A 26,156-nucleotide genomic window follows, 5' to 3' on the forward strand; every position below is an offset into this window, starting at 1 on the left:
CAACCTGCAGCTGCAGAACTTGTAAAACATGTCTTAGGAAAATGAGAGCTAAATTAACAATGAATTTCACACAACTTTAAATGTAAAAGCAAAGATACTGTTCTGAAAATTGCTCTTTTAACTGGAGTCGACATTGCTCCCTTAACACCAGTGGCAAAACTGGTTCCTAGAAACCCATTGCTGGATCCATTTCATTCCATTCTGTTGAGGGCCTTTTGTATCTCCCTCACAACCCTCCTACTGTGTAGCAGGGAGGTACTCAGCTACCATTTGTTTTTTATAAATCTTTCTTCCTTTCCAAGCCAAAAGGAAATTTGTGCTGTTTATTGTTCATTTTAAATGTGTTCCTTTCAGTCTGCTATGCTATGTACGTTTGTTCCTAAAGCCAAGAACTGCAACTGTTTACACAAAAGAAGAACATCTCCTTTTCTGGCAAAAAGAAAAGTTACCTGGTAACAGGCTGTGGTTACAGAGCAAATATGTTGAATTACAGTCCTTCAGGGAATCTTCAGAGTTTTTTGAGTGCCTTGATGATAAGGAAAGAAACAACAGCACCTTGGTAATTTCTTGGATTACTTGGGAGCTGGCTTGCTGCATTCTGGTTTTAGCAGAGACAAAAAGGCAGATGACTTCATATTCCCTTATTTTGTACTGCTGTAATTCAGCCAGGAGGTGACAAAGTCATGTTTTATTGAGGCCATGTCATCACTTGCCAGGATGGGACAAAGTCTTCTTGCCAACTACAGATGGTAAAAAGCATTATTCACAAGCTCTATTATATGAGAACTTTGCTGATACAGAACTCTCACACACACAAAAAAATCCCCTTTATTTGCCCTTGTGATATTATTTGTGCCTTTTGATAGTATGTGACATAACACCAATTATCTCTTAATGAATACAGCACTTGAATAAAATCCTCAAGGTGCAGGGTAAGCTTTTAGATGAATGTGCATGTGAGGGAGCAGCAAGGATGGGTTGCTGTGCAAGAGGAGGCAAACCAGGAGCACAGAAGGGGTGACAAGCTCGGGGACAGTGACTTCAGTAGAAAGGGTCACCGTCCCACAGCACCCAAACAAGTAGAGCAGGGCAGGCCTGATGCCAATAATTGTTCAAACCTGGGAAGTCTGCAGGGGGGGAGGCCATGCTGACATGGGGCTGGGTGTCAAGTGGTGAGCTGGGACACAGGGTGCAGAACCAGGGCCGCTGGGTTTGGACAGGGCCTGAGCAGAAATGTGGCTCTGGTCAGACATCTGCCTCAGGCAGGAGCAGAGCCCACAGCACCCACTGTTGGGACCCTGTGCTGTCTGCAGAATTTAAAACAGGAGTTAATTTGGAGCAGGTGCTTCAAGCCATATCTTACCTGGACATTTTCTTCAGTGTGTTCCTAAGAACTGGCCAGGTATACTTCCCATGGCCAGCCCTAACCATGCTATTATCCATTCTACAGTTTTTTACAATTCTACAGCAACTGTTGGTTTTGTTACGTACATGAATAATGGTAACATGGTCGACACAAGGGAAAAGGGCCTTTGATTCCGCATCTTCAAGCACATATGTATGTTTTAATCATAAGAGTAACTCCATTATGCATATAAAATCATAAACTTAATAAGCTGTGGTTACAGCATGGCCTTTTCTATTTTCTTCTATGTTCTTATGTAAAGGAAATAAAAATACATCTTATCTCACAAGTTTAAGAATTTTGTTTTTAACTAGAATTTTAAAAATTTAAGGGTCTTGGACAAGCTTGACAGGAGGGCCTGTGTGAGCCTCATGAGGTTCAACAAAGCCAACTGCAAGGCCTTGCACATGGCCAAGGGCAATCCCAAATACAAACACGGGCTGGGGGATGAAAGGATTGAGAACAGCCCTGAGGAAAACGACCTGGGGTGTTGGCTGATGAAAAACTGGACACAAGCCAGCACTGTGCAGCAGGCCAACCTTGTCCTGGCCTGCATCAAAAATATTGTAGCCGGCAGCTCAAGGTGATTATCCCCATTTACTCCTCTTTCAAGAAACACAACCTGGAGTCCTGTGTCCATTTCTGGAGTCCTCAGCACAGGAAAGACATGGGGGCTGTTGGAGTGAGTCCAGAAGGGGGGGTTACAAAGATGATCAGAGGTCTGGAGCACCTCTGATGCAGACAGGCTGAGAGAAGTGGGGTTATTCAACCTGGAGAAGACGAGGCTCCTGGGAGCTGGTGTTTTAGTACTGAAATGGGGCCTATAAGAAAGATGGGGACAAAGTTTTTAGCAGGGCCTGTAGTGACAGGACAAGGGGTAATGGTTTTAAACTAAAAGTGGTTAGATTTAGATTAGATATAAAGAAGAAATTTTTCACAATGAGGTTGGTGAAACACTGTAACAGGTTGCCCTGAGAGATGGTAGATGCCTCATCCCTGGAAATATTTCAGGTCAGGTTGGACTGGGCTCTGAGCAAACTAATCTATTGAAGATGATTGGGCTCACTGCAGGTGGTGGGACTAGATGACCTTTTGAGGTCCCTTCCAACTCAAAATTTTCTATGATTCTGTATTTCCTTAAATGTCTCCAAGTGTCTGAAAACCGGTGTTGTCTCCAGCAAAAGAGATGGTAGCTTCATTCCACCAGTGCAAAATAGAGTTATTATTTTCTCTGCTTCTAATGGAGATATTTTTTCTTTTCAGATCACAAAAAATACCATAATTTATCAGAACCTATGTCTTAGAATTACCATAATTTAAAGAGGCTGTTTTTCTAGAACGTAGTTGTTTTATACTATAGCATTGGATGAAAGCAGGTCCCAGGAAAATGAGAACTTCAAATTTTTCAATGTCCAGCTTTGTTAACTCAGAATGGGTCTAGTGTGATGAGATTTGCCTCTAGCATGGACTGCCTTTTACTAATCCCGCTCCTGTCAGTGGGAGACCTTTCCTTTTGATAATACTGAGTTCTTATTCTCCATTCCTTGGGCTGTGTTGTAAATCCAATCCAAAACAAAATGCCTCTGCAAGTTGTAATTCCAGTCCGATTGCATCTCCCTTGTGATGGGGAGCATGTGATGGCTGCTGGAGCAAGCGGGTGGATTTCAAACGCTTGTTCCTTAAGCCAGTCACCGCCTATTCCGCTTGATGATGTGGGAACCTCTCCAAATACGCTTAAATAATTTGTGCTCTTTTCATTTTAATTACATTTCACCCCATCCTCCTGATGAGTTCTGAAAGTTCGAAGAAAAAAAAAAATCGAATTTATTATCACCAGCTTCTCTGTAGGCTTTTTTCCCACTGTCATCTTAACTTCAAAGAGTAGTCAAGGCACTTCTTTCTGTAGGAATCCAAAATAACCTTAACCAAACTGTTTAAACACCTTACTTTGGATTTTGGGTAGTTTCTTCACTGAAATGTGTATATTTATAAAAGCCTCTACCTGCAAAGGGAAGCCACCTCACAGTCAAGACTTTGCCTACACGGGGTCCTTGAGGTGGGGCACAGTGGAACTACTGCCCTTATCTGATCTGTAACTCGTGCATAAAGGCTTTTTAAAGCTTCATATTTCAGAGCACTCTAAAGCAAGTGAAATTTTTACCCTTCCACAGCAGAGCAGTGCATCTGCTTTTTAAGTGCCAGTGATCTGTGAGGTTACAGCCTACAAGGGACACATCCTTACCGCCTGCTCCTGCCATTACCCTACTCCCCAGTCACAAAACTTTCACTGCTTTTGGTGAACAAACACTGTCCTCCTTGAGCCACCTTCCCTTCCCTTCCCTTCCCTTCCCTTCCCTTCCCTTCCCTTCCCTTCCCTTCCCTTCCCTTCCCTTCCCTTCCCTTCCCTTCCCTTCCCTTCCCTTCCCTTCCCTTCCCTTCCCTTCCCTTCCCTTCCCTTCCCTTCCCTTCCCTTTCCTTCCCTTCCCTTCCCTTCCCTTTTCCCTTTTCCCTTTTCCCTTTTCCCCTTTCCCCTCCCTTTTCCCTTTTCCCTTTTCCCTTTTTCCCTTTTCCCCTCCCTTTTCCCTTTTTCCTTTTCCCTTTTTCCCTTTTCCCTTTTCCCTTCCCTCTTCCCTTCCATTTTCCCTTTTCCCTTTTCTCTTCCTTTTTCCCTTCCCTCCTCCCTTCCCTCTTCCCTTCCCTCTTCCCTTCCCTTTTCCCTTCTCTTTTCCCTTCCCTTTTCCCTTCCCTTCCTTTTTTCCTTCCCTTTTCTCTTCCCTTCCCTTTTCCCTTTTCCATTTTTCCTTTTCTCTTCCCTTTTCCCTTCCCACTTCCCTTCCCCTCCCTTCCCTCTTCTCTTCCCTTTTCCCTTTTTCCTTCCCTTCCCTTTTCCCTTTTCCCTTTTTCCTTCCCTTTTCCCTATTCCCTTCCCCTTTCCCTTCCCTTTTCCCTTTTTCCTTCCCTTTTCCCTATTCCCTTCCCTATTCCCTTCCCTTTTCCCCTCCCTCCCCCTCACCCCACCTCTGACGCCCCGGTGCCCGGACGGGGGCGGGGCCTGAAGGGGCGGGGTGTGAAGGCCCCGCCCCCTCCGTGCCGAGTGCTCGGGATTGGGCTCACGTGATCCCCAGGCCCCGCCCCCTGCCCGCTCCGCCATGTTGTTTCTTCTTTCCCCGGCGCCCGGTGGCGGTGGTGGCGCAGCCCGGGATCGGGACCGGGATTTGCGGCGGCGGCGGCGGCAGCAGCAGCCCCATTCCCGTGGGCAGGTATCGGCCGTCGTGGCGAGATCTCTCTCTCTTCGCAGCGTCTCCTTCCCTTTTCCCGGGCAGGCTCGGGGCGAGCAGTGGCCGCCGGCTCCGCCGCCGGTGTCCCGGGGAGGGCTTTTTCCTCGCCTGCCCTCGGGGGCCGCTCTCCCCGTGGCCGCGCTCCTATCTCTGCACCCGGTGGGGTGGGTGGGGGGGGGGAGGTGGTGGGGAGGGGAGCGGGGCTGAGTTCAGGAGCTGTCGGCGGTTTCGTTTATTTTCCCTCCTCCTGACTCCGTTCATTGCTTCGTCCCTGTCCGAGCTTGCCGGCTCCCGGCCGCGCTCCCTGGTGCTTGCTCGGTAACTGCTGACCTACGGGGAGGAGGAGGAGGAGGAGGAGGAAGAAGAGGTGGAGGAGGGGGGGAGTCTCGCCCGCCCCCTCTCCCTGCCCCTTGGTGCGCCCCTTGCCGTGGCCGCGGTGGGCGAGGCCCCCCCGGCGCTCCTCACACCCGGCGCGAGTGGGTGGTGGGGCCGTGTGGCGTGATCGGGGATCCCGTGACTCCCGGGGCAGGCGGGGGCTCCTTCGGGAAACGGCTCCGCCAGGCGATTCCCAGCCGGCGCTTAGTCCGTCTCCCGGCTCCTCCGCTGCCCTTCCCTCAGTGCTGATGGAGATCTCTGATCTCTTGGGGCGAGACTCTGTTTCGTACCTGCGTTCCTCAGCACCTTTCAGACAGGGGGGAAAAAAAAAAAAAAAGCCTCCCTTGATCGCCTCAGCTGTCTGCTGAGGAGGGACTTCTGCGTCCCCAAGGGGAACCTGAGCAATTTAGTGTTTAGTTCTTCTTTTTTTGAACCAGTGACTCGATTTAGCTCTCCCCTGGAACGGGCGGTTGCTTTTCTAGTCGTGGCAGGTGGCTGTGCAAATTTAAATGTGGTGATAGCTGGAGAACCAGAAAGGTTTAGTTTAAGGTTGTTGAGTCGCTTGCATCTGAGTGGTTAATGAGCAGTTTTCAGTGGCAGTATTCCATGTTTAATGTCACTTGTGCAAAATAATTGAACAGTTAACAGAATAGTGCAAGGAAACTAGTTTTAAAAACTTGTGTTAGTGACCTCTATAGCAAAGGTACATGTGCGTAGAAATATAAAGAGCACTTATTAACTTGGGTGGCATAGGCAAGTAGGAAACTTCTTGACTAAATTTTGTTTTGGCATTAAAACTCTTGTCTGCAGGTAGCTGTCATGCAGTCTGCCGCCCTACATGTTGTTTCCAGTCTTGCCCACAATTATTTACAGCTCTACTAAATAAGCATGTGGGTTTTATTTGTCTTTACTTTTAAAGTGTTGTACAGCACTGAAGTTGCCAGTGCTTTTTATAGAGCAAGAGTGGTTGTCTGTGGCTGCATGTTTTAGGGTGGTGGTTTTTTTTTTTTATTTTTATTTTTTTATGACTTTTTAGTAGCTTATAAGGTAACAAGCTGTAATGGACTGGGAGGAGGTCTGTTTCTCAGATATACCCCAAATAAATCCAAAACTTTTCCCTAGCACTTTTATTTCTAGAAAATCCTAGCCAAAGGATGGTACAGCCACACCTGTGTTTCGGTATTAAGGTAGAATTTATAATTAATTTTTTTTCTCTGTCTTTCAGATTGTGTAGAGCTCTTTCTATTGCCTTAATTTTATTAAAGCCTTTCCTATGGAGTTAAAAATAGGGACTGTTGAGAAAAAAAAAGCTTTAGCTCTCCTTGTTTTGCTTTTGAGTGCTCAAAAACCCCACCAGTTTTCTTGAAAATATGATAAAAATTACAGAGGGTCAGACAAGTATTTAGATTTCAAGCTGTATTTGCAATGAGTGAAAACTGTTTTGAAAAAGGTTAAGGTTATTCTCTCCCTCTTCTTCGCTGTTGTGGGACCCCACCTAGAGTACTGTGTCCAGTTCTGGAGCCTCCAACATGGGAAGGACATGGAGGTGTTGGAGCAAGTCCAGAGAAGGGGTATGAAGATGATCAGAGGTTTGGAGCTCTTGTTCCGTGAAGACAGACTGTGGGAGCTGGGATTGTTCAGCCTGGAGAAGAGAAGGCTCCAGGGGGACCATGGAGCAGCCTTCCAGTACCTGAATGGGATACAGGAAAGCTGGGGAGGGACTTGTTACAAGAGCGTGTAGTGATAGGACGATGGTGTAGTAGCTTTAAGCTGGAACAGGGTAGATTTAGGTTAGACACTAAGAAAAAAGTTCTTTACTATGAGGATGGTGAGGCACTGGCATGGATTTCCCGGGAAGTTTTGACTGCCTTCTCCCTGGAAGAGTTCAAAGCCAGGTTGGAAGGGGCTTCTAGCAACCTGGTCTAAAGGGAGGTGTCCCTGCCTATGCAAGGGGGTTGGAACGAGATGATCTTTAAGGTCCTTTCCAACCCAAACCATTCTATGAAAAAGGCTTTTAAGAATTCCATAAGTTTTGGTGTTTTCATTTTGTTTTTAAAGTTCACTCTTCTTGGTGTGTTTTGGTTTGGTTTTCTACAAGAGTAGCCAGTTACAGTGGGTTACTATGTAACCCATTTACTCCCTTCAGGATGAGCTTTGCTAACATAGTGATATTTGGGAGAATATGAATACACAGTGTAGACTGACCAATAGAGACTGTTTTTGCTGAGGGTCCTGGAGGGAGAGGGATACTAATACAATAAAGATGAGCACATATGAGCAGAAATAATTGCCTGGTAAGTTATTGAAAGAGTGGAAGCAGTAAGAAGTAGGTTGCGAGGAGGATGCTGGTTAACTCATGAACTGTTAGAAATGCTGGGCCAAGAGCAGCAGCACCCAAGGGTGCTCTGAAGTTGGCTTAAAATAAAAGAATATTTAAGTTGGGAGACGCTCAACTGTGAGCTGCTGAGAAATGTCAGCTGTTATTAAATCAGAGTAAACAATAGTTTGCTCATTCTACTTGAACAAGGGAAATGAGATGGAAAGTAAAGGCCGTGTCTCTGCAAGATTAACCTAGCAGAGGTATAAATGTAGGTATTTTTCCTGACAAGTTTTGCCTTTCAAGTTTGCAGCTAGATTTAAGAATAAATTCAGTGATTCTGGCAGCCGGGACTAGGATGACTTCATGATCCAGGGTTTATGCGGACTTATTGATTCCTCCCCCTGGCTGCTTGGTTGCTACTTCTTTTGTAGTCCTGAGTCATGCTAGGTAACTGTTTGAACTAGAGTTCTGAACTACATAGGAGTTAAAATAACATTAAAAAAAACAAAATACAACTTTTTGGTATGGAAATGAGTGGCAACAGCTATGTGTCAGTTAAGTTTGGGATTTGTTTGTATTACAAATTATGAAGAATAAATTCTAATGTTAGATAAGATGTGTCTACAATGCTAAATACTGGAACCATTTTTCACAGTCTATCATCTAATTATAAAACACGTGTCCAACAGAAAATACACACTTCCTTCACAGTGCAGTGGTGAAACCATAGATAAAGGAAGACTTGCAAGATGATTAGAATCTCAGTAGGTCATGTCACAGAATTAAAAGGCTTCCAGAGAACAAGGCAATTTACAAGGGGCTGCGAGTAAAGGGGTGATTCACAGCTGATCCACAGCTCTCACTTTGGTACCCCAGGGAGGAGAAGGCCATTTGGGAGGCTGATTCATATCTGAACTTGTAATGCATTCAAAATTATAAAGTGTGTAACATACTGACTTGAGATTTTTGTTTGCCTTTGAGTTGAGAGCAAAATATTTCAAGGTCAAGCAGGCTTGTGGCCTCTTATGCATGAACAAAAAGCATTGTGCTGCTTAATTGGCCAAGTACCTTCTAAATATAAGAACAAAGATTGTTTAGCAGAGAAAGAGGAGGAAATTTGCTTCTGCCCCTTTTTTTGAAGACTTCTGGAAACTTGCAGATCTGTTGTAGATGACAAGAGTAACTACTTTGTAGTGATTGAAGGCTGAGGGATGCAACAACTTCACAAACCATAAGTATTCAAAATGAGAGAATTCTGGATTTTGCTCTTTCTACGCACCTCTGATAGCTCTTGGGACTTTTCAGATGTTTACAGAGAAACAATTTATGGAGGTTTTTTGTTTGCAGTTTAAGATACTGCAACTATCAAACCACAGGAAGCAAGTTTTTTTTGGTGATAGACTGGTAGATACTGCAAAGTGCTTTACTAGTGTTAAGAAAAAAAAAAGATTAAAAGTGGGAGAGTAATTTTACATTATGTTATTGAAAGGCAAGTGTTTTTGTCAGGTATGGTATTTAGGTGCTGGTGCCTTTTAAAACTATTGATGTCTGATACCTGTGGTCTAACAGAATGACTTAGCAAAACATACAGTGAATAAACTTGAGAGATTAAGTGTATGTATTGTGTATGTGTACATTTGAGGATAGGAAGTTATGACACATGGTTAGTGTTACTGTTATACTTGTTATGGAATGGTTAATTTTGCTTGCCAGTAACCTTGAGGCAGTGTTTTTTTCTTAAATCTTTAACAAAGATGGACCTTTTTTAAAGAAGTGTTGGCTGAAAGCTTATTAAGCTGTAAGTAAGTGTGATTACATGGAACAAACTTGAGTTTGTTCCAACTACCTTACCTTGGAATTTTTTTCCTTTTCCAAATCAAAGGGATGCACGTCAACATTACATCATTTTCTTCAAGGATATGGAGGGAATTCAGTGGTGATATTGCAATAGATGCAGGTTTTGTGTCTTTTATTTTAAAAGAGGAGGTTTAGAGGTAAGATTTCATTTGCTGTGTATGGGTTTATTTTGTTTTTTCTTTATGGTGTGCTGCTCTGCCTGGTATCACCATGGTAAATAGGAAACTACAAGTCCAGGTGGCTCTGTTTAATAGTTATGTGTGGTTGTAGCTTGCTGACATCATAGATACAGTATGACTACTGCCTTGGCTAACACTGCTGACAAAACTTGAGTTCAGGACTCATCTTCAGCCTTCAGTACTTGGGTCCTTTTTAATGTATTACAAGACTTTTATAGTAAAAATAGACAAATTCCAAAATGAAGTTTAGATATTGCTGCTATGGTTCTCTAGACTAAGAATCTTGCTTTTCTTTGAATGCTGCTTAAGTACCCTAGTATTAAAAGAGGTAATTGCACATAAAATAAAAAGCTGGGTATGAATCTGACAGTCATGCAATTAAGAAAATACAGATGGATAGATTGGACAAGGCAGTCTTTAAGTTTTGGGGGGCTGGGAATCATAGATGTTGTAATGCACACTGGGTTTTTTGAGGTTGCTTAGTATATTGGTTTTAGTCTTGTCAGCAAATGTTTAGGCTGCTAGTAGAAATGTCTGAATTGTAATTCAGTTCACAGTTTAAAAGGGAGATTCTGAAAGGTGAAAAGTTACTTTTTGTTTATGGTATTTTGTGATCTTTTTGGAAATGGTATTTATCAGAAACAGTTACCTGCTTTTAACAGGAATATTGACAGCAGTGGTATAAGAGCTTGAGTCCTTTGAGCTGGTGGAGGCAATTCAGGAATAGTTATCAAGATGGACTTGAGTGGGGGGCTGCTTTTTATTGATCTGAACTTCTATGTTGAAATGGTAGAAAAACATGTGAGGAAAAACTTCTCTTTACAGACTCCTCTGTGTACAAGATCGAGACTACTTTTACATTAAACTGACAGTAAGAAGTAACTGGAACAAACAGTGATGTTGGTTAAAACAATCATATGCACAGTGGAAACTTTTTTTGTTTTCAGATGCTGAATGATGATTTAAACTGAACAATTAAGGTAGCATCTTCAGAAATACATCAGATACTGACTATTCCTTACAAAAACATTGTCAAAAAGCATATCATACAGATAAGATCAAAGTATGTAACAGAAATAAATAACTTTCCAAATGTCTTAAGGATTTTTTTTTTTAATTTGTTGGAGCATCAAGGCTTCATAACATGGAAAAAAAGTCACAAAAATTGAGCTCTTTCAAGTTTTTATTTAAAGATGTGTAAGTGGAAAAAATGAGACAGCCTGCTGTGCTGAAAACATGCTGGTTCTGCAGGCACTTCAAATCATGTATCAGTGGGGCTGCAGATGAGTCCCTTATAGTAAAATACCTGTAAGTGTATAGTCTTCACTGCCTCAAAACAAAAATGCTTCTTAATGCCTTTAAATGTGCTTCTTTGCTGCTTCAGATCCAGCTTGTGAGCCCATATTTAAATGACTGAACACGTACTTACTTTATTTTGGATTAAGAACTTCACAAAGCCATATGCTAGCTAAGAGTGACAGCTTCTACTGTGGAAGCTGAATGTCCTGAAAGTTACATTGCTTGCAACATCATGTTGAGATACTTTGTCTTCAGTCCTGGGAAAACTATTTCTGTTGCTTCCTTCATGGAGAAAGACCCATTTGGTTCTAGTTGAAAAGACACTTTAAATGTTCTGTGGCTGGTCTATAATTGTCTGACCAGTAAAAGCGTTTTTATGGTCATCAGTCTTCTAGACCACAGTGTAATGGCCCATGGAGCTGAAGCTGGGCAAATTCACTTCTGAGGTTCTAGATGCACAGCAGTATTAGGCACCGTTCAGTTTCTTTACTTGTATTTTGGTTAAAATGTGGCTTTATGGACAATTTAACAACTACAGTTTTTCAAACAATTACACAGTACCAGTTAGAACTACTTAAGTCAGTTATTTTTTCACATTGTCTTTATATTTTTGCATTATGTCAGTAGGACAGATAAAACTTGTTCCCTCTGCTGAAGTGGAAGAACAGGAGAACATTCAGTACCTTCTGTTCTCATGAAAGCATTATTTATTAAGAAGATGCTCCTGTCAAATGGTATAGCTCACATAACTTCTTTGTTATCCAACAGTAGAAATTAGGAAATTAAGACAGTAGTCCCTTTTAAAGATTTCAGCATGAACCTGGACCTCTGATGCAATAGTCACACGACTCTAATAAGGCTTTCCACATAGCTAAATATGTATATGTTCATATCCTGAGCCGTAGCAATTATTTCACACCTCTCTGGAAGGTATACAGATAAACTATTTGTAGTTCTTACACAGTTTTAACATTGGTGTGATACAAACCTGTACAAAAGTATTTATAAATTTGCTTTAATTATACAGTAAGGCTGAATAAAATTACTTGCTCTAACCAGATTTTTAATGGAAGCAGCCAGCGTTCCCTACGTTTTGAAATCTGTTTGTGTTGAGGCTTCAGCTGCTCTCAAAGCATAAAGCATTTCTTTTATCTACTGTAGATTGTGTCTAATAAATAAACATTCAAAGATGAAAAGTTAAGAGATGAAAAAATTCCTGAAATTTCCTGCTTTTAATGTAGGCTTTGATTCTAAGGCAGCCCAGTCATATGACTCTCATGCCAGCTTGTATCAGGTATTAATTCCATAACTATGCTCTGTGGTGATGTATATGCCAGTAAGACTAATTACAACTAGCTAGACTGCATTCCTTCCTTCAGAGGAGGAGAGGGACCAGGAAACTTACGACCCATTTGCATTTTAAATAGGTGCTGTTTTCAGAGAAGCCTGTTTCGACTGAATTACTTAAAGCTTTTTTAGTAATGGTTAGGAACAGCCGTTCTCGTATAAAAACTTAAGTTTGGGCTCTTTAAATTCAATCCCCCAAGCAATTAAGACACTTTTTTACAGTAGCAGATGACACTACTGTAATGAGGGCAAACCTTGGGCTGGCACAAAACCCTAATGATCTAACTACTTCAGAAAAACCCAAAACAAACAAAACCTTGAAAGCTAAAATCTAACCATAAAAAACCTTCATCGGTGCCACTAATTCACCTCCCCTGTGCTGGCATCCAGGCTCATCAGTAGCACATCCAGGCTTTTTGACAGCTTTACCACAGAAGTTGATGGTACCTGAACCCTCAGTATTTGGCATCTTGAGTACCATTTGAAGTAGCAACAGTGAATTTGCTTTTGTAGCAGTTGCAATCCATTCATCATGGCTGTTCTTCAAGGAGTAAACTATAAAATACTGAATGCTTGTGTACCAGCACCTAGTCACCTGACTTGTAAAATAAAATTGCAACATCTGAATTTGTTCTGTAGATAACAATGTTTCCTGTGAGTTGATTTTTAAACTGTGTTGTTGCAGTTTTGGGTGAAGTGCAGCAGTTACTCAAGTATAATCACGCTTTATTCTAAAGGTTCCTCTTCACTTTTGCATGTTAAAAAATATTTTTGCTTATGAACTAGAGCCCTGAGGTGACTAATTCAAGGCATGTGCTTTATAAAAGTCTTCATTTCCTTCCATGGATCTTTTTCAGCGAACATAAATGAATCATTGCACTTGCTGAATATGATACAATATCCCTTCTGTACCAACACTGGAGAGTGTGGGGGGTTTAAGTGTTCTAAGTGATAGACCAGTAATTCTTCCATGTTTTGCTTAGGCTGCCATACAGTCTCTGGGAGAGATTACTCTTAGACTCGTCGTATTCCTGAGCGAGTATTCTTACTAGGAGTATCTATGCTTCCCCTATTTGGCATTGTTCTGCTGTTATACACAAAACTTGGTGTGCTTTAACACTTCCTATATAGTTAAGTTTGTAAATTTTTCTGATCACAACTCTTTCCTTTTTAATTATTTTTTAAAATTTTTACAGGTCTGGGAAATCACAAGGATCTATTCCCGTAACAATGGCCGCAAAATCATCACTCCTTAAAGTAATACTGCTAGGAGATGGTGGAGTTGGGAAGAGCTCCCTTATGAACAGATATGTCACCAACAAGTTTGATGCACAGCTGTTTCATACAATAGGTGTGGAATTCTTAAATAAAGAGTTGGAAGTTGATGGACATTTTGTTACAATGCAGATTTGGGACACAGCAGGTCAGGAACGCTTTCGGAGCTTGCGGACTCCTTTCTATAGAGGTTCTGACTGTTGCCTGCTAACCTTCAGCGTGGATGACTCTCAAAGCTTCCAAAACTTAAGCAACTGGAAGAAAGAATTCATTTATTATGCAGATGTCAAGGAGCCCGAAAACTTTCCATTTGTGATACTGGGTAACAAAGTTGATATCGATGAAAGGCAGGTGTCTACAGAAGAAGCTCAAGACTGGTGCAGGAATAATGGCAACCATCCCTATTTTGAAACCAGTGCAAAAGATGCCACTAATGTTGCAGCAGCCTTTGAAGAAGCTGTTAGAAGAGTCCTAGCCTCTGAAGACAGATCAGATCACTTTATTCAAACAGATACAGTAAACCTTCATCGGAAACCAAAACCCAGTTCATCTTGTTGTTGACTTATGTTTTTCTTTGCCAAATTACTTTTGACTAGCTTGCTCTATAAAAGGATGGGGAAGGTGTAGTAAATAAAATAATACATGGGTTTCACTCTGATATTAAAATTGTAATATTCTGCTGCTTTCTTGGGGGAGCAAAAGAAAAATTTTCTTCCATGAGTGACCCATCATTGAATTAGAGATGCTTTCTGTTTAGGAAGGTGTCAAGTAAAAGCATTAATATAAGAATGTAATTTGCCAACCGTATTCAAATGATAAATACTTTGAGTATAACTAAAACTTGAAACTTCTAGAAGCACTACTTGGAGAAACTGTTGTGGAATTCAGGCACAAAGATACTTTTATATGTGTATATTTTTATGAAATCAGCATTCCATTTTTGTTTCTCTAGAAGTCGGTTTCTTAACAATGCTAGATATTAAACTTCAGTGTCACTACATTCCTTTTGCTTTCAGTGGTACTTTATCTCCAATGTGTTTATTATAAATTAATATAAATTACCTCCAGGTCTTCTGATTCTCTAATGTTTTTTAAGTAGGAATAAATTTCCTACATATTTAATGTCCATTTTCCTTTCATTTACTATTCTAATGCTGTACTAATTTTTCCAGCAGTTTAATGCAAGATAGGGATGAATTTTTAAGTTAATACAAGTCATTGCCTTAAGTCCCATTCTATCATGTTTCTGTTCAGTAAGGTAATGAGTCACTGAAGTGTAACTATTTTTAGATGTGAAAAAATTACGCTTTATTCAGTCAGCTTTAATAGCACTTGAAGGGATCCAAATTATGAAAAATTTCTAAGAGAACTTCTAGTATATAGCCTTAAAATTCCAAACCTCTTGTTCTGTTAACCTGAGCTACGAATGTGTTTGCCAGTAATCTCTGCACTGTGAAATTTAAGGATGGGCAATATGTAGAGAACTCAGGAAGCCTCTGACTTACAGGAGATGGTGACAGCTTTCAGCCCTAAAGCAAGTAAATACCTACAGCTAGTGTTTGAGCTGGATTTGCTCCTTACTTAATTTGCTCTTCTAGGATATGTACTTCACACATTTAAGGCAATGTCTTTTATATTACTGTGTTCATTACGTGACAATTAACAGAAGCAAATTCTGTATTTAATGGCCAGTGTTTCTGCAGTAATGCAGGTGAAAGCACAGGTGGTGTATTGGAAGTGCTCTGTTGCAGTTTGATGGGACAATTCTTGTATGAGAAGCTGTTGAAAGTTGATGCTCAGCGCATCCACTGTCCTAACAACGGCAAACTTGATTGGGCACAATTGCTTCAGTGCATAATGTGACTGCTGACAGGCACGCACATACACACACTGTAGACTTCTAAAGGAAGTCTGAGGCCTGTAGGACAGGCCATGTTATTCACTAATATACAGACTGCTTTCTGTACAGCAACGTTCCAATAGACAAGCCATTTTTGAGAGCATGTTAACAGCAAGACTTTTCTCCTTACCTGTTTACTCTGTACCAGGTGTAATTACTTGGAAGTAAAGCTTGCAAAACAAACCCTTCTTGTTGCTCTCGGTACGGTTTTCTGCATGCACTGTGTTCTTGCTTAAACCTCTCCAGGATACCTTTACGCCACTGATCTGCTGCTCCTGCTTAAAAGTGACATCTTTCTAAGTCTAATTCATTCTTGCCACCCTGCAAATATGGCAGCAGAAGTGTTTTAAGCATCAGTCACCTAACAGTTAAACACAGGCTGAGCTGCTACTTGTTATGTTCATTTCTAGTCAGTGAGCGAAAAGATCTGTGAAGAAAATCTTGGATAAATTTCTCTTAGGATGAGAGAGCAAAAAATTTCAAAACATACGATTACTTCTGTTGAGTGCTACTAATCTAGTGATGTGAACTTGTTGCAAAACACTACTGTCTGCTTAAAGCTTCCTTTAACATTCATTTTAGCAAAGGTTGAAACAACAGGAGATGAAGTTACTGTGATTTCTGTGAGTACCAAAGATACCGTTCAAGTAAGAATGCTAAAAGGAACAATTAAGGATGAGAACCACTGTGGTCTTTTCTTGTGCCTAAAAGTCGTCTTGTGTATTCCCATCTGTTGTCTTTCCATGTAACACCATTGTTACCAAGCCTCCCTCTGAGAAGCAGGTTGAATAAAACTTTATGCCCTGGGAGCTGCTGTACCATGACTGTCCATTAATCAAAAAAGTAGCTAGTGAAGACAGAAGGGTGGTTTATATGCAGTCATAAGGTAGTACAGGAATTATGTTGAGGGGGACTGTCAAGTACTTGAAAGAAGCACAAATCCTATGAAAAGCAGATGTAGATACAGGTTAACAAAAAAAAAAAAAAAAACAAAAAACAAAACACCTCATAACGCCTAGTTACAAACAGGCATTTTTTGTCCTTTGTGAAAACTTGATATCCATCATCTGATATAGAGATAAGCACTTCTGGCTTATGTTTCAACTGACTTAGTATTTCAAGTACTAACATACCTCAAGTAATAGAAGATCCTCATAGCAGTACTTAGATTTCTTTAGAGTGACAGAGCATGCTTTGTGATACATCTGCAGTTCCTGATGTCCTTTAAAATGAGCACAAATACTTTCATGGAAAACTGGTGGGATTGATGAAAGCTGTGCGTATTAGGACAGATAGCAAAATGGGCTGGGGCAGAAATAACTGTAGCTAGGATGCAGCTACCAGCTCCTGTTACAACTCCTGCTTCTAATACTGCAATGGACTTCATTTGAATCCTTATTCCTGAGCCTCTGGGGTTGGATAGGAACATAATACTTGCAAAGGAAGTCTCTCTTCAGCTTTGTCCATTGGCCCTTGTGTTGCTGGAAACGCTGGTTGTCTGATGCATGCTTGACCTGCCTCTTTCAGCCCAAGAGCAGGCTTGTGACTGTAGCTGATCACAAGGTAACTTTCACATGTCACTCCATACAGCAGTCTTTCAACTGAGTGTAAAAACTCACAAACCAAAGCATAACCAAGTGTTCTTCCATACTGGGAGATCGCAGCTACCTAGCTGGCAGCCTACAGAGTTCTGTCATGAGACAGCATTCCTCACTGGAGAGTGTACTGGTTAATTTAATGAGTTAGCACATAACACTACCTTGCCTGTGGCAGTCAGTCTGTTTTCATAAGGCCTAGATGGACCTATGGGACTGCATTTCCATTTACAGTTCCTCTATTCAGAAGAAGAAGGGGAAAGACACATGAGGGGCATAAGAAGAGGCACCATTTGGCTAACTGCCCTTGGAGATTAAGGCAAGAGACAAAATGCTTCCATTTTACGTAACTTCATATGCTGTCAGAAAAGAATAAAATTATAATAACCCCACAGTTTCTAAAAGTGGAAACTCTTAGCACTCATTTTTTGTCTTTGCCAAAACTTTTCATTCTGCCACGTGTATGATTATTTAATATAAGTATTTCCTCAGTGAATCTAAACCATTAGCATTTTGCTACTGGGGAGGAAGCAGAAACAGCACAAGGGTTACAATGTAATGGCTCTTTATCATATGAATAGGAATGCTTTATCTGAAGTGTGTTTCTGTTGCCTTCAGGTATAAAGCAAAAAATAACAAACCCAGAACCCTCAGCTGACTTACATACAATTACATGACATCAAAATGCTGGACAATAACACTTTTTATAAAGTAACACAGCAAAGACAAGTCTCCCCATCTTCATGTGCCACCCTGCCAATAAACATAGCCTTACTGTGATTATCTAGTTTTCTTCTAAATCATTTCAAGTATACTCAACAGGCATCCATGCAGCATCTTTTCACATTTTATTTAAGGTGTTCTTTTTCTCATGGAATATTTTACAGTGATAGTTTAGCAGAATGTAAATTACAAAGAAACAGTGACTGACTACATTTAAAGCACATACATTGGTGGTCCCTTTAATTATACAGACTCTGCAAAATGTACTTCCTAGAACAGCGTGCCACTTCCTTTAGAAATCAGAAGTCTAAGAAGATAGCTTATACAGATTTGCTGCAAAAGAAAACTGACTACTTAAAACATGGTGAAACCACGTGAAATATTAGGTATTGGTATCTGCCAAATGACCTGTTAAAAAACTATTTTCGGAGTGTAAGTTTTGTGAAAGGGTCCCTAACCTCATTTCACCACAGAATAAAAGCCAGCCAGAACAAATTATGCCTTTCTGTAACCTCAACTAACAGTTTCATGGTTCAAAGGTCCTAGTCTAAATGTATTTTGAAAAATTCTGCATTTGCAGAAAGGAAAAAATTGGTTTAAACATGTAAATTTAGTTTAGATTTTTTTCATGTGTTAATTGGAATTAAAGTTGGGACAAGACACAGCTGTTCTGATCTAGTTCACTAATTGATTTCATTGATGCAGCACTGCAGATAAACCTGTATTGCACTGAACATGTAGTCTATTTGCAAATATAAGTTTTAAACTAAGTTTTAAAACTTAGTTTTAAAACTAAGGGTTCTTTTTCTCAAAACCTCCTGAAATACTAAAGACAAAGCTTTGCTGATACAGCCTCTTTCCTTTTTATTTAGCACTTCATAATACATATATTACACATTACAATATTAATATAGACCTGATTTAATACCACCAAGTGTAAAGTTAGCCTGGTTAGTCTACAGCATTAATTGCCTAGCAAAGGACTATCAATAGAAAGCTTTATAACACAATTAGCCATTTAGTCTGAACAGTCAAGAGTTCCATTTTGCTCATATTTAATCACATGACTGGAGATGTCTTTTGTGTTTAGATCTGATTTCCTCCCATCCTGTACATGCAGCTTACATTTTGCATACCCACTGACATCCATATTTCAGTCAGTACTTGTTCAGCCCTGACATTTTTAAACTTGCTTTTCATAACACATAAAAGGAAAGTTACTGATACACATTTTAACCAGAGATGCTTAGTTGTTATTATTCATATCAGAAAAAAACCACAAAAAACTTCTTCAGCATCCAATTTCTCAATCTTCAGAAAGATGAATATCAAACATGCAGAGAACTAACCAGACAAACTACAGTACTAATAATTAGGAGAGTACAGAAAAAACACTCACTCAGGAAAGTTATTTATTCAGCTCAAAAGGTGTTTCTTTCCAAGGAACTGTACTTTCCTTTCAAAGGCACTGGATCGAATAGGAGAATTGAGTTCATAAAATGGATTCATTGCAAACTGAGGAGAGAATAAAAACTCATCAATAAACACAATCTCCAGTACTAAAAAATACTACTTCAGATTACTATTATCTTTCAGCCTATTTAGTGCCACTTAAGCTCCTCAACAGTCACTTTCTTTCCAAGGCCTTGCATTCTCCTCATCTATGCACATTGCCATCCCTCAGCACCAGCTCCTCAGAACTAATCCATCAGGATGTTGGTGGATATTTCTGTTTTGGAATTCAGCACCATTTGAGTTCCTGTGGGAGGCTGAGATGACCACCTCTTAGTCAGTGCTTGCAACTGCCCTGTCTAGTGGTAGGATCACCAGGCTGTGAGAACTTGGCTTGCTGGCTCTGAGAGCAAAGCACTTTGACCAGGCTACTGCAGAACAGTTCTCTGCTTTCATTATCACCATTAATCATAGAATCATAGAATCATAGAATAGGCTGGGTTGGAAGGGACCTCAGAGGTCATCGAGTCCAACCCTTAATGTCACAATGCTGCCCAAAATCGCTGTCTAAAATGAAAATAGATTCTGAACCACCACTGTTTATGATAATTTATCAAAATCTATTCTGTTAATGGAAAACACAGCCTTTATGTCACATGCTGTCAACTCTGGCTGATGTGGACAGCCAGAGTGCTTCTCCTTTAGCACAAGAAAACATGCTGACACAGGCATGCCTGAGGATGTACAGCAGAACACACCTAAAAGTGTGACCTGCAGTGAGACCGTAAGAAGTGGGTTCTTACCTTTATATACAAGTCGTATACATCATTAAAGAAGTTCTTAATTCCATCTTCTTGCCTTACATCATGAAGCATTATAAATCTCATATGTAAAGCAATTAAGGAAAATGTAACTTTTAAGAAGAAGAGAGACATTTAATATATCCTGAAATAAGCACTTAAACCTGATCTTGCATATGCTTAAGATGTTTAGCATAAAATAGCCGTGACTATAGGAGGAAGCATTAAAATAAGTAACTGGAGCAGTGAAATTTAGGAAGCATTACTTTCATATTTTAAAGTTCCCCTATCTGAAAATAAAACTAATTTCCTCTCTTCAAGGGTATTATTTTTAAAGCGAAACAATTCTGAATTTGGACAATGCTCTCAGCACCTTTGTCATATACCTGTGAAGCTAAAAAGACATTCAAACTCACTTCCTATGTATAACAAATGTTTCAAACACTTCTAGGACTATATGTCCATCATAAGATCAAGCCTTGACAACACATTTTCAAGATGGGTGAGGCAGACACCAAGCATGTTTATGCCTGCTTCTTCTCTCTATCTAAATCAAAGGGATGGTAACACAGAATCACATAATCTTGCTCAGACCCTCTTTTTTTATTCCCCTCCCAATCCTCAAGCCATGTGAGCTCCACACTTCACTAGCCTATTCCAGATCCTCCAAAAGGAAAAATCCAGCTTTCCAATTGGTCCCACCTCTCAACAGCTGTGCCCCCCAACTTTCTTCATCTTGGTGGTTCTCTCTAGCAACAACAGTGGTGAATAGCAAGAGAAATCTATTCCACACTCATTTCATCTGACTTGTTCCTTTCTGGCAAAAAGCTTTTCCTATATAAATATAAGGAAAGAAAAGAGGGAAGGATATGTCCAGCTGTGACAAAAGCAGAAACAAACCATTCGTTGAACTTGTCCACAGTCTTCAGATACATGTTGTTAGAAAGCCACATGTTCTCATCTACCAGGTCAAGAGCCGCATGGGCAATGAACTGGTTGAGATGGCGATGATCATCCTAATTTATTTCCAGAAGACAGAAGATTAGTAATTCAGTGAAAGGAATGAAATACAAAAAGTGATTTGCTCAAATTCCTAAATAGTGCTCAATTTATGTCCATGTAAAGTTATATACAACCTTTGTTTCTGCCACATGTACCATCCTGTAATTAAACTAGTATATATTGTCACAATAGTTGGTTTCAAGGAAGAAAACGGGTTGTAATAAAAAGGTCATCACAAACACAGTCCTGAAAGCATCAGGTTTAATAAAGCCTCTATGTATAGCTCAGGAATGAATTAAAGTTTAAGCTCTTTTGTGGCCCTGATGAAATCTTTTTCTCTGCTTTCCAGTCACCCATTTTTGCAGAATTTACAGCAGCTTAGCTTTTTCTTTGTCAAATCTGGCAGAAATTGAGAGACAGGCTACAGTGTGTCAAAGTCAGAGGAGAGATACACTGATTACATCACTTTAAATTCTGTGTTTTCCAGTTATTTGCCTAGAAACATAGGAATTTTTATTGTTTTGGGGCAGTTTCTTTTTCATAAGTGCCTAGTGCAGAAAAACATCCTGCAACTGGTATTAAATAGATGCTTGCAGATGTAAATTGCACCTCTTCCTATAATAAACACAAATGGCCTTCACAGAGTGATCACTGTGTTTGGCCCTAACATTACAAAAGCTCTGTGGCTTGTACATTACCTAGAACACTGGTTTGCCAAGTAGAAACATGGGACTAAACCATACTGTATGCTGTTAAACTGGCAACAGAAGTAGTCTTGCAGTGTTTCTCAAAATATAGGGATGCTATTAATGCCACTCTCACACCTCTCAGTGCACTATGTTTTTTGCACGAAATCAGATTTGACTCAGGGTGTTAACAGCTTTGCCAGTTCCATTACACCATAACAAATAAGAAGCTATGTAGTGTAGCTGAAATGGCAAAAGCTTGTGCTGATTTACTGCATGTTATGCAAATAACCTTAGGCAGCTGTGCATCTTCACTGAATTCACTCTTAAAAGGGTATGTCTTGGAAACAGAAGCACTAGTTCTCAAAATATATCAATGCCTACTAGTTCTCCTTCAGTGCACATGAAGTTTAGATTCTTAGCAAATTTAGTATTTCAATCTCTGACAGACAAGAATCTTACCCAAGCTAAGTTAATTCCATTAGAAGACTGTAGAAAATTAACTTTCCCACTATCTGACACATCCTCACACTCATCAAGTCTAGTCTGACTAGTTTTATTTATGATTCTTTGGGGGACACACTAGTTCAAAATACAGATGACATCATGCTCCTCAAATCAATGACTGAGGATACTTCCAGTTTGGATCCACTCACAGATCCACACCCTTCTGAGGTCTGTTTTTCCATTTGATGTAACAGCACAATGGGTAGATACATTCTTTTTCCACTGAAAACACTACTTACTGAGTAGTCTTACAATTCACACATTCTGAAGCCCATATTTATCAGTATAAGTTTAAAATAATTTTTACTTAAAAGCAAGCATGACTACTGAATATTATTTTAAATATTTCTTTATAGCATAAAAGATAAAGGACTAACTAGGGCTTTCAAATTTATGTTCCTTATGTTACCTTATTACTGTATACAGATTCCTTAAAATCAAGAATAACAGTAAACAGCATTAGATAGTGAACAATTATTGTAAAAGCTCTACACACTAAGAGCAACACTCTTCACCATAGAGCACCCAAATTTTAAGGAAACCATGTTTTAAGAAGAACTAGTAGGATCTGGCAAAATAGTATGAGACAAGAACTCCAGAATTCTACTCCCTGTGACAAAGCTTCTGTGAAAAAATACAGTGGACACTCATAACACTTTTAAAACCAGGCTGGTCATACTTCTAATGCACTGTAAAATTACCAAAGAAAATGCACCACAATTACACCATAGGGTCATCACTGGGGAAAAAAACACACCTTGGACTCTACTTTTCCAGGAGGCAGAAATTCCATTTCAAATATGGGATTATCATGATGACCAACTATCACAAAGTAGAAACTTCCAGACATACTTCAATATGCTGTTCCTTATAAAAAAAGAGAGACAGATTTTTACTGACAAGTCTACATACAAACTCTTAATCCGTGTGAAAGCACTCCTAAAACGAGCTTACTACTCTTATTTGCCACAGGCTAGATAGAGTCAAACACACTCTTTGGTAAACACATTTATAGCAAAATGAGGGGGAAATATCCTTAGGAAGTGGAACATCTCCTGCAACCGACCCTCAGTATTATTGCCTAAAAATTCTTACTCTACAGCTGACTGATGATTTCATTTAACCCCTGAAAACCGTCCCGGTGACCCGAACGGCAACGACCCCTGAAGTATCGTGCTGTCCCCGTCTCTGAAGAATCCCCTCACCTGCCTCTCCCGGGGGGCCTAGCAGACAGACCCTAAAACGGGGAAGGGTGGCGGCCGGCCGGCACCGTCCTCCCTCGCACACAGCAGGCCTGGGGCAGTCCCAAACCTCTCTCATTACCCGGAGGAGGCGAACCCCTCCGCCGCGCCCCAGCGTCCTCAGGCCCAGGTTGGTTACCGGCGGCTCCGCTGTGCACTCCCATCTCCAGGGGAAGGGCGGGACGCCGCGGGGGCTGCCCGCGGAACAGGCGGGGATGGAACGGGAGATAAGCGGGGAAGGAGAAGGAGGGGGAGAGCCTGTGCCCACACGGACCCGCGCTTACCCTGCAACGCAGCGCCCCAACGGCTCCCACCGGCCGCCCGGAAGCGCTACCCTCCGCCCGCCCCGGCATCCGGCCCCCCCGTCATTCCCCGGCAGCGGCCGAACGGCGTCCGCCGCTCCCGGCACAAGGCGCAGGGCCTGGCGGTGACGGCTGTGGGGAGCGTCCGCCGCTGCTCAGCCAACAACCGGGCGCCGAGGTGCGGGCTGCGGCCTGGCGCCCACCCACCCTGCGGGTAGGGGGAGGCCTGCGCCTGCCTGAAGGGGAGGCGGCGGCCGCTTGAGTATTCGCTGTCTCGCTCGCCGGGGATGGAGCTGGGAGTCAATAATGTCTTTTTTTAAAATTCCTTTTGTTTGTTTGTGTGTTTTTAATCTCCTAGTATAGGGCAAGATGGCTGCGGTTGAAAGGGAGACGCTGTCCCAGGATGAACTGCGGAAACGGCTCTATCAGACTTTTAAGAACCGAGGGGTGCTGGACACCCTTAAGGTGTGCTTTATTTTCACCTATAATTCCGCCGTACTACTTAGCACTGAAAGCAGTGAAAGTTGTGTCGAATAAATGTGTTTCCCAACCTCCCCAAAAGTATTATTTTTATCGGAGGTTCTTCCTTCTTTCATTGTGGCTTAGTCTTAGGAGCCCCTTTTCAGGAAGCTTGTAGGCCCATATTGAGCTTTAGAAATTTGCTATACTTGAGGAAAAACTCAAGCAGGGAAGAGAGGAATAAAGGGGAATAGAGGATTGGAAGGGCCCAGAGTGTTTATTACCCTCTATAAATATGCACATCATGTGAATTATCTTCCTCAGATATTCTAATTCTGTTATTGAAACAAAACCAAACAAAAAAACTATTTAAGCTGTTTTTTCCCTGTCTGGTCATTCAGGAGTAAAACTTTGTTCTGATTTGTAGCCTGCGTTTCTTTATGGTTGCTCTGGTGTTTTTGTCTTGTGCTGAAAGTACAAGACAGCCTAAGTAGCTCTTAGTCCTCTTGAGGATTTATAGGCAGTAGCAATACCTTTTCTTCAGCATTCAGTTCCGCAGTGCTAAGCAAGCCTCAGTGAAATAGTAACTTTCTTGCTACCTGTGTTGTCTTCTACACCATTTAAAAGTCTACCCCTTTATTAAAGGAAGTAGATCGTGATTATTGTGAGCAACTTTTAGGCAAAGTTTGAGATGGTACTAATTCCTCTTTTTTTGTGGAAAGTGTGTGAGAGGCAGCCTCTTTTTGAGGCATGTTACACCTGTAGTGCTGGTCATTCATTGACACATCCACATCTTACTTTTTCTAAACAATAATTCCCTTGTGTTATAGCAGAAATTTATATCAGGCCTTAAATGGTGAAATGTTGTATTTCATGCAGTTTCAATTTTGCTAGTCTTTAAACATAATCTGATTGCATTTTTTAATGATTCTTTGATCTTTCTATACTTCTATACATGTCTATCTCACCAGCAAATTTTTTTAGCTCCCTCTTTTTATGTCAAATTCATTAAAGTTAAAAAAAATAAAAATAAATACAGGGTCGATATTTAAAAAAAAATCATTGCTAATTTCATGGCCAAGAAGTCTCTCTTCAGGACAACTTGTTTCTCCCTTGGTGACTTCCGTACCAAATGCTTCCCTACTTGCAATGCTTGAAGTGCTTCTTGTCTTGTTTGACCTGTTAGGTGGCATGCTACTTAAGGCATTTTTCCTGCTTGATTTTCCCTGTCTAGAAGAATAAACATCATATTAAAGATTTTGTAGCTTTTCTGAGATAAAGAATTAATACACCTGAGTTTCTTTTGGATTTCTTATGGATTACATCTCCTAATGAGAATACTCTCAACTTTCTCCTGGTTTTATCTCACTGCCCCTGCTGGCAATAGGTAGAGCTACAGGTATGGTGAATGGCCAACATGAAATAAATAAATGATTTCTGTCTTCCTCTGATTTCTGCCTTCCTCTCCCATACCGAGGGATAGAAGTGGAGCCCTGCACTTTGTAATGAGATGTATAAGAGGCTGCTCATCTCAGTTGTTCTGATTTATTCTGTTCAGGCCAGTCTGATTATTTGGCTTTGTTCAGTTTGATAAGTATTCATCCCAAATAAAATGAGACTTCCTGTGAATTTTGAAAAGCAAAAATTCTGATTTAATAACATGTAAACTGAGAATATGTTTTTTTTTTTTGTTTTTTTTTTTGTTTTTTTTTTTTTTTTAACCAGACACAGCTCAGAAACCAGTTAATCCATGATCTGATGCACCCAGTTTTGAATGGAGAACTTCAGCCCCAGGCAGTTCCAAGTGAGGAAAGTACACTTTTGATAACAGCTTCCAACAGTTTGGTGGCAGATCATCTAGAGAGATGTGGCTATGAGTATTCACTTTCTGTTTTCTTTCCAGAAAGTGGACTAGAGAAGAAGAAGGTAAATTCGGTAATTTACCATTTTAAGACTTCTAGGAGCTTTGCCTTCTGGGGTTTTCGTATTCCAACAGAATTGAAAAAAATCCCCTTTTCTGAAAGTGAAATACAAACACAAGTGCAGCTTCCTTTCTTCTCTATAAAAGATTCGTTATCCAGGGCTGTTTTAATGAATACTGTAAGTTGGCAATAAGCTAATGACACTGTTCTGGAAAGACCTAGTTCAAGCTCA

The 26,156-nt window shown here is 40.8% G+C and overlaps 3 protein-coding genes across 8 annotated transcripts in view; 2 read left to right on the plus strand and 1 right to left on the minus strand.

The window, feature by feature from the left end:
* The window catches only part of RAB9A (RAB9A, member RAS oncogene family), a 29,934-nt gene extending 13,890 nt beyond the window's left edge, over positions 1-16,044 (plus strand). Inside the window, exons 1-2 of one of the 2 annotated variants that reach the window (XM_071748343.1) lie at positions 4,501-4,665; positions 13,257-16,044. In XM_071748343.1, the coding sequence (XP_071604444.1) occupies positions 13,291-13,896 (606 nt within the window). In that variant the 5' untranslated portion in view covers positions 4,501-4,665; positions 13,257-13,290 and the 3' untranslated portion in view covers positions 13,897-16,044. Of the gene's footprint in view, positions 1-4,500; positions 4,666-13,256 lie in introns of those variants that run through there. The other variant, XM_071748334.1, reaches the window with a different exon arrangement.
* A 1,615-nt stretch (positions 16,045-17,659) lies between these two features.
* TRAPPC2 (trafficking protein particle complex subunit 2) lies at positions 17,660-23,554 on the minus strand. 3 transcript variants are annotated; one of them, XM_071748354.1, is made up of 5 exons: positions 23,516-23,554; positions 22,758-22,867; positions 20,673-20,821; positions 19,809-19,890; positions 17,660-19,068 (listed from the first exon to the last, which is right to left on the minus strand). In XM_071748354.1, exons 2-5 carry the CDS (start codon positions 22,848-22,850, stop codon positions 18,970-18,972), a joined length of 423 nt encoding a protein of 140 aa, XP_071604455.1. In that variant the 5' UTR covers positions 22,851-22,867; positions 23,516-23,554; the 3' UTR covers positions 17,660-18,969. The 3 variants fall into 3 exon arrangements, with proteins under 3 accessions (XP_071604455.1, XP_071604465.1, XP_071604474.1); XM_071748364.1 differs by having other exon boundaries at positions 23,324-23,542; XM_071748373.1 differs by having other exon boundaries at positions 23,206-23,541.
* A 21-nt stretch (positions 23,555-23,575) lies between these two features.
* The window catches only part of OFD1 (OFD1 centriole and centriolar satellite protein), a 33,098-nt gene continuing 30,517 nt past the window's right edge, over positions 23,576-26,156 (plus strand). For 2 of the 3 annotated variants that reach the window (XM_071748192.1, XM_071748203.1), the window contains exons 1-3: positions 23,588-23,721; positions 23,902-24,008; positions 25,728-25,928. In XM_071748192.1, coding sequence (XP_071604293.1) covers positions 23,913-24,008; positions 25,728-25,928 — 297 coding nt within the window. In that variant the 5' untranslated portion in view covers positions 23,588-23,721; positions 23,902-23,912. Of the gene's footprint in view, positions 23,722-23,901; positions 24,009-25,727; positions 25,929-26,156 lie in introns of all 3 variants that reach the window. The other variant, XM_071748214.1, reaches the window with a different exon arrangement.

This window comes from Heliangelus exortis, chromosome 1 (genome assembly GCF_036169615.1).
Source record: "Heliangelus exortis chromosome 1, bHelExo1.hap1, whole genome shotgun sequence".
NCBI lineage: Eukaryota > Metazoa > Chordata > Aves > Apodiformes > Trochilidae > Heliangelus > Heliangelus exortis.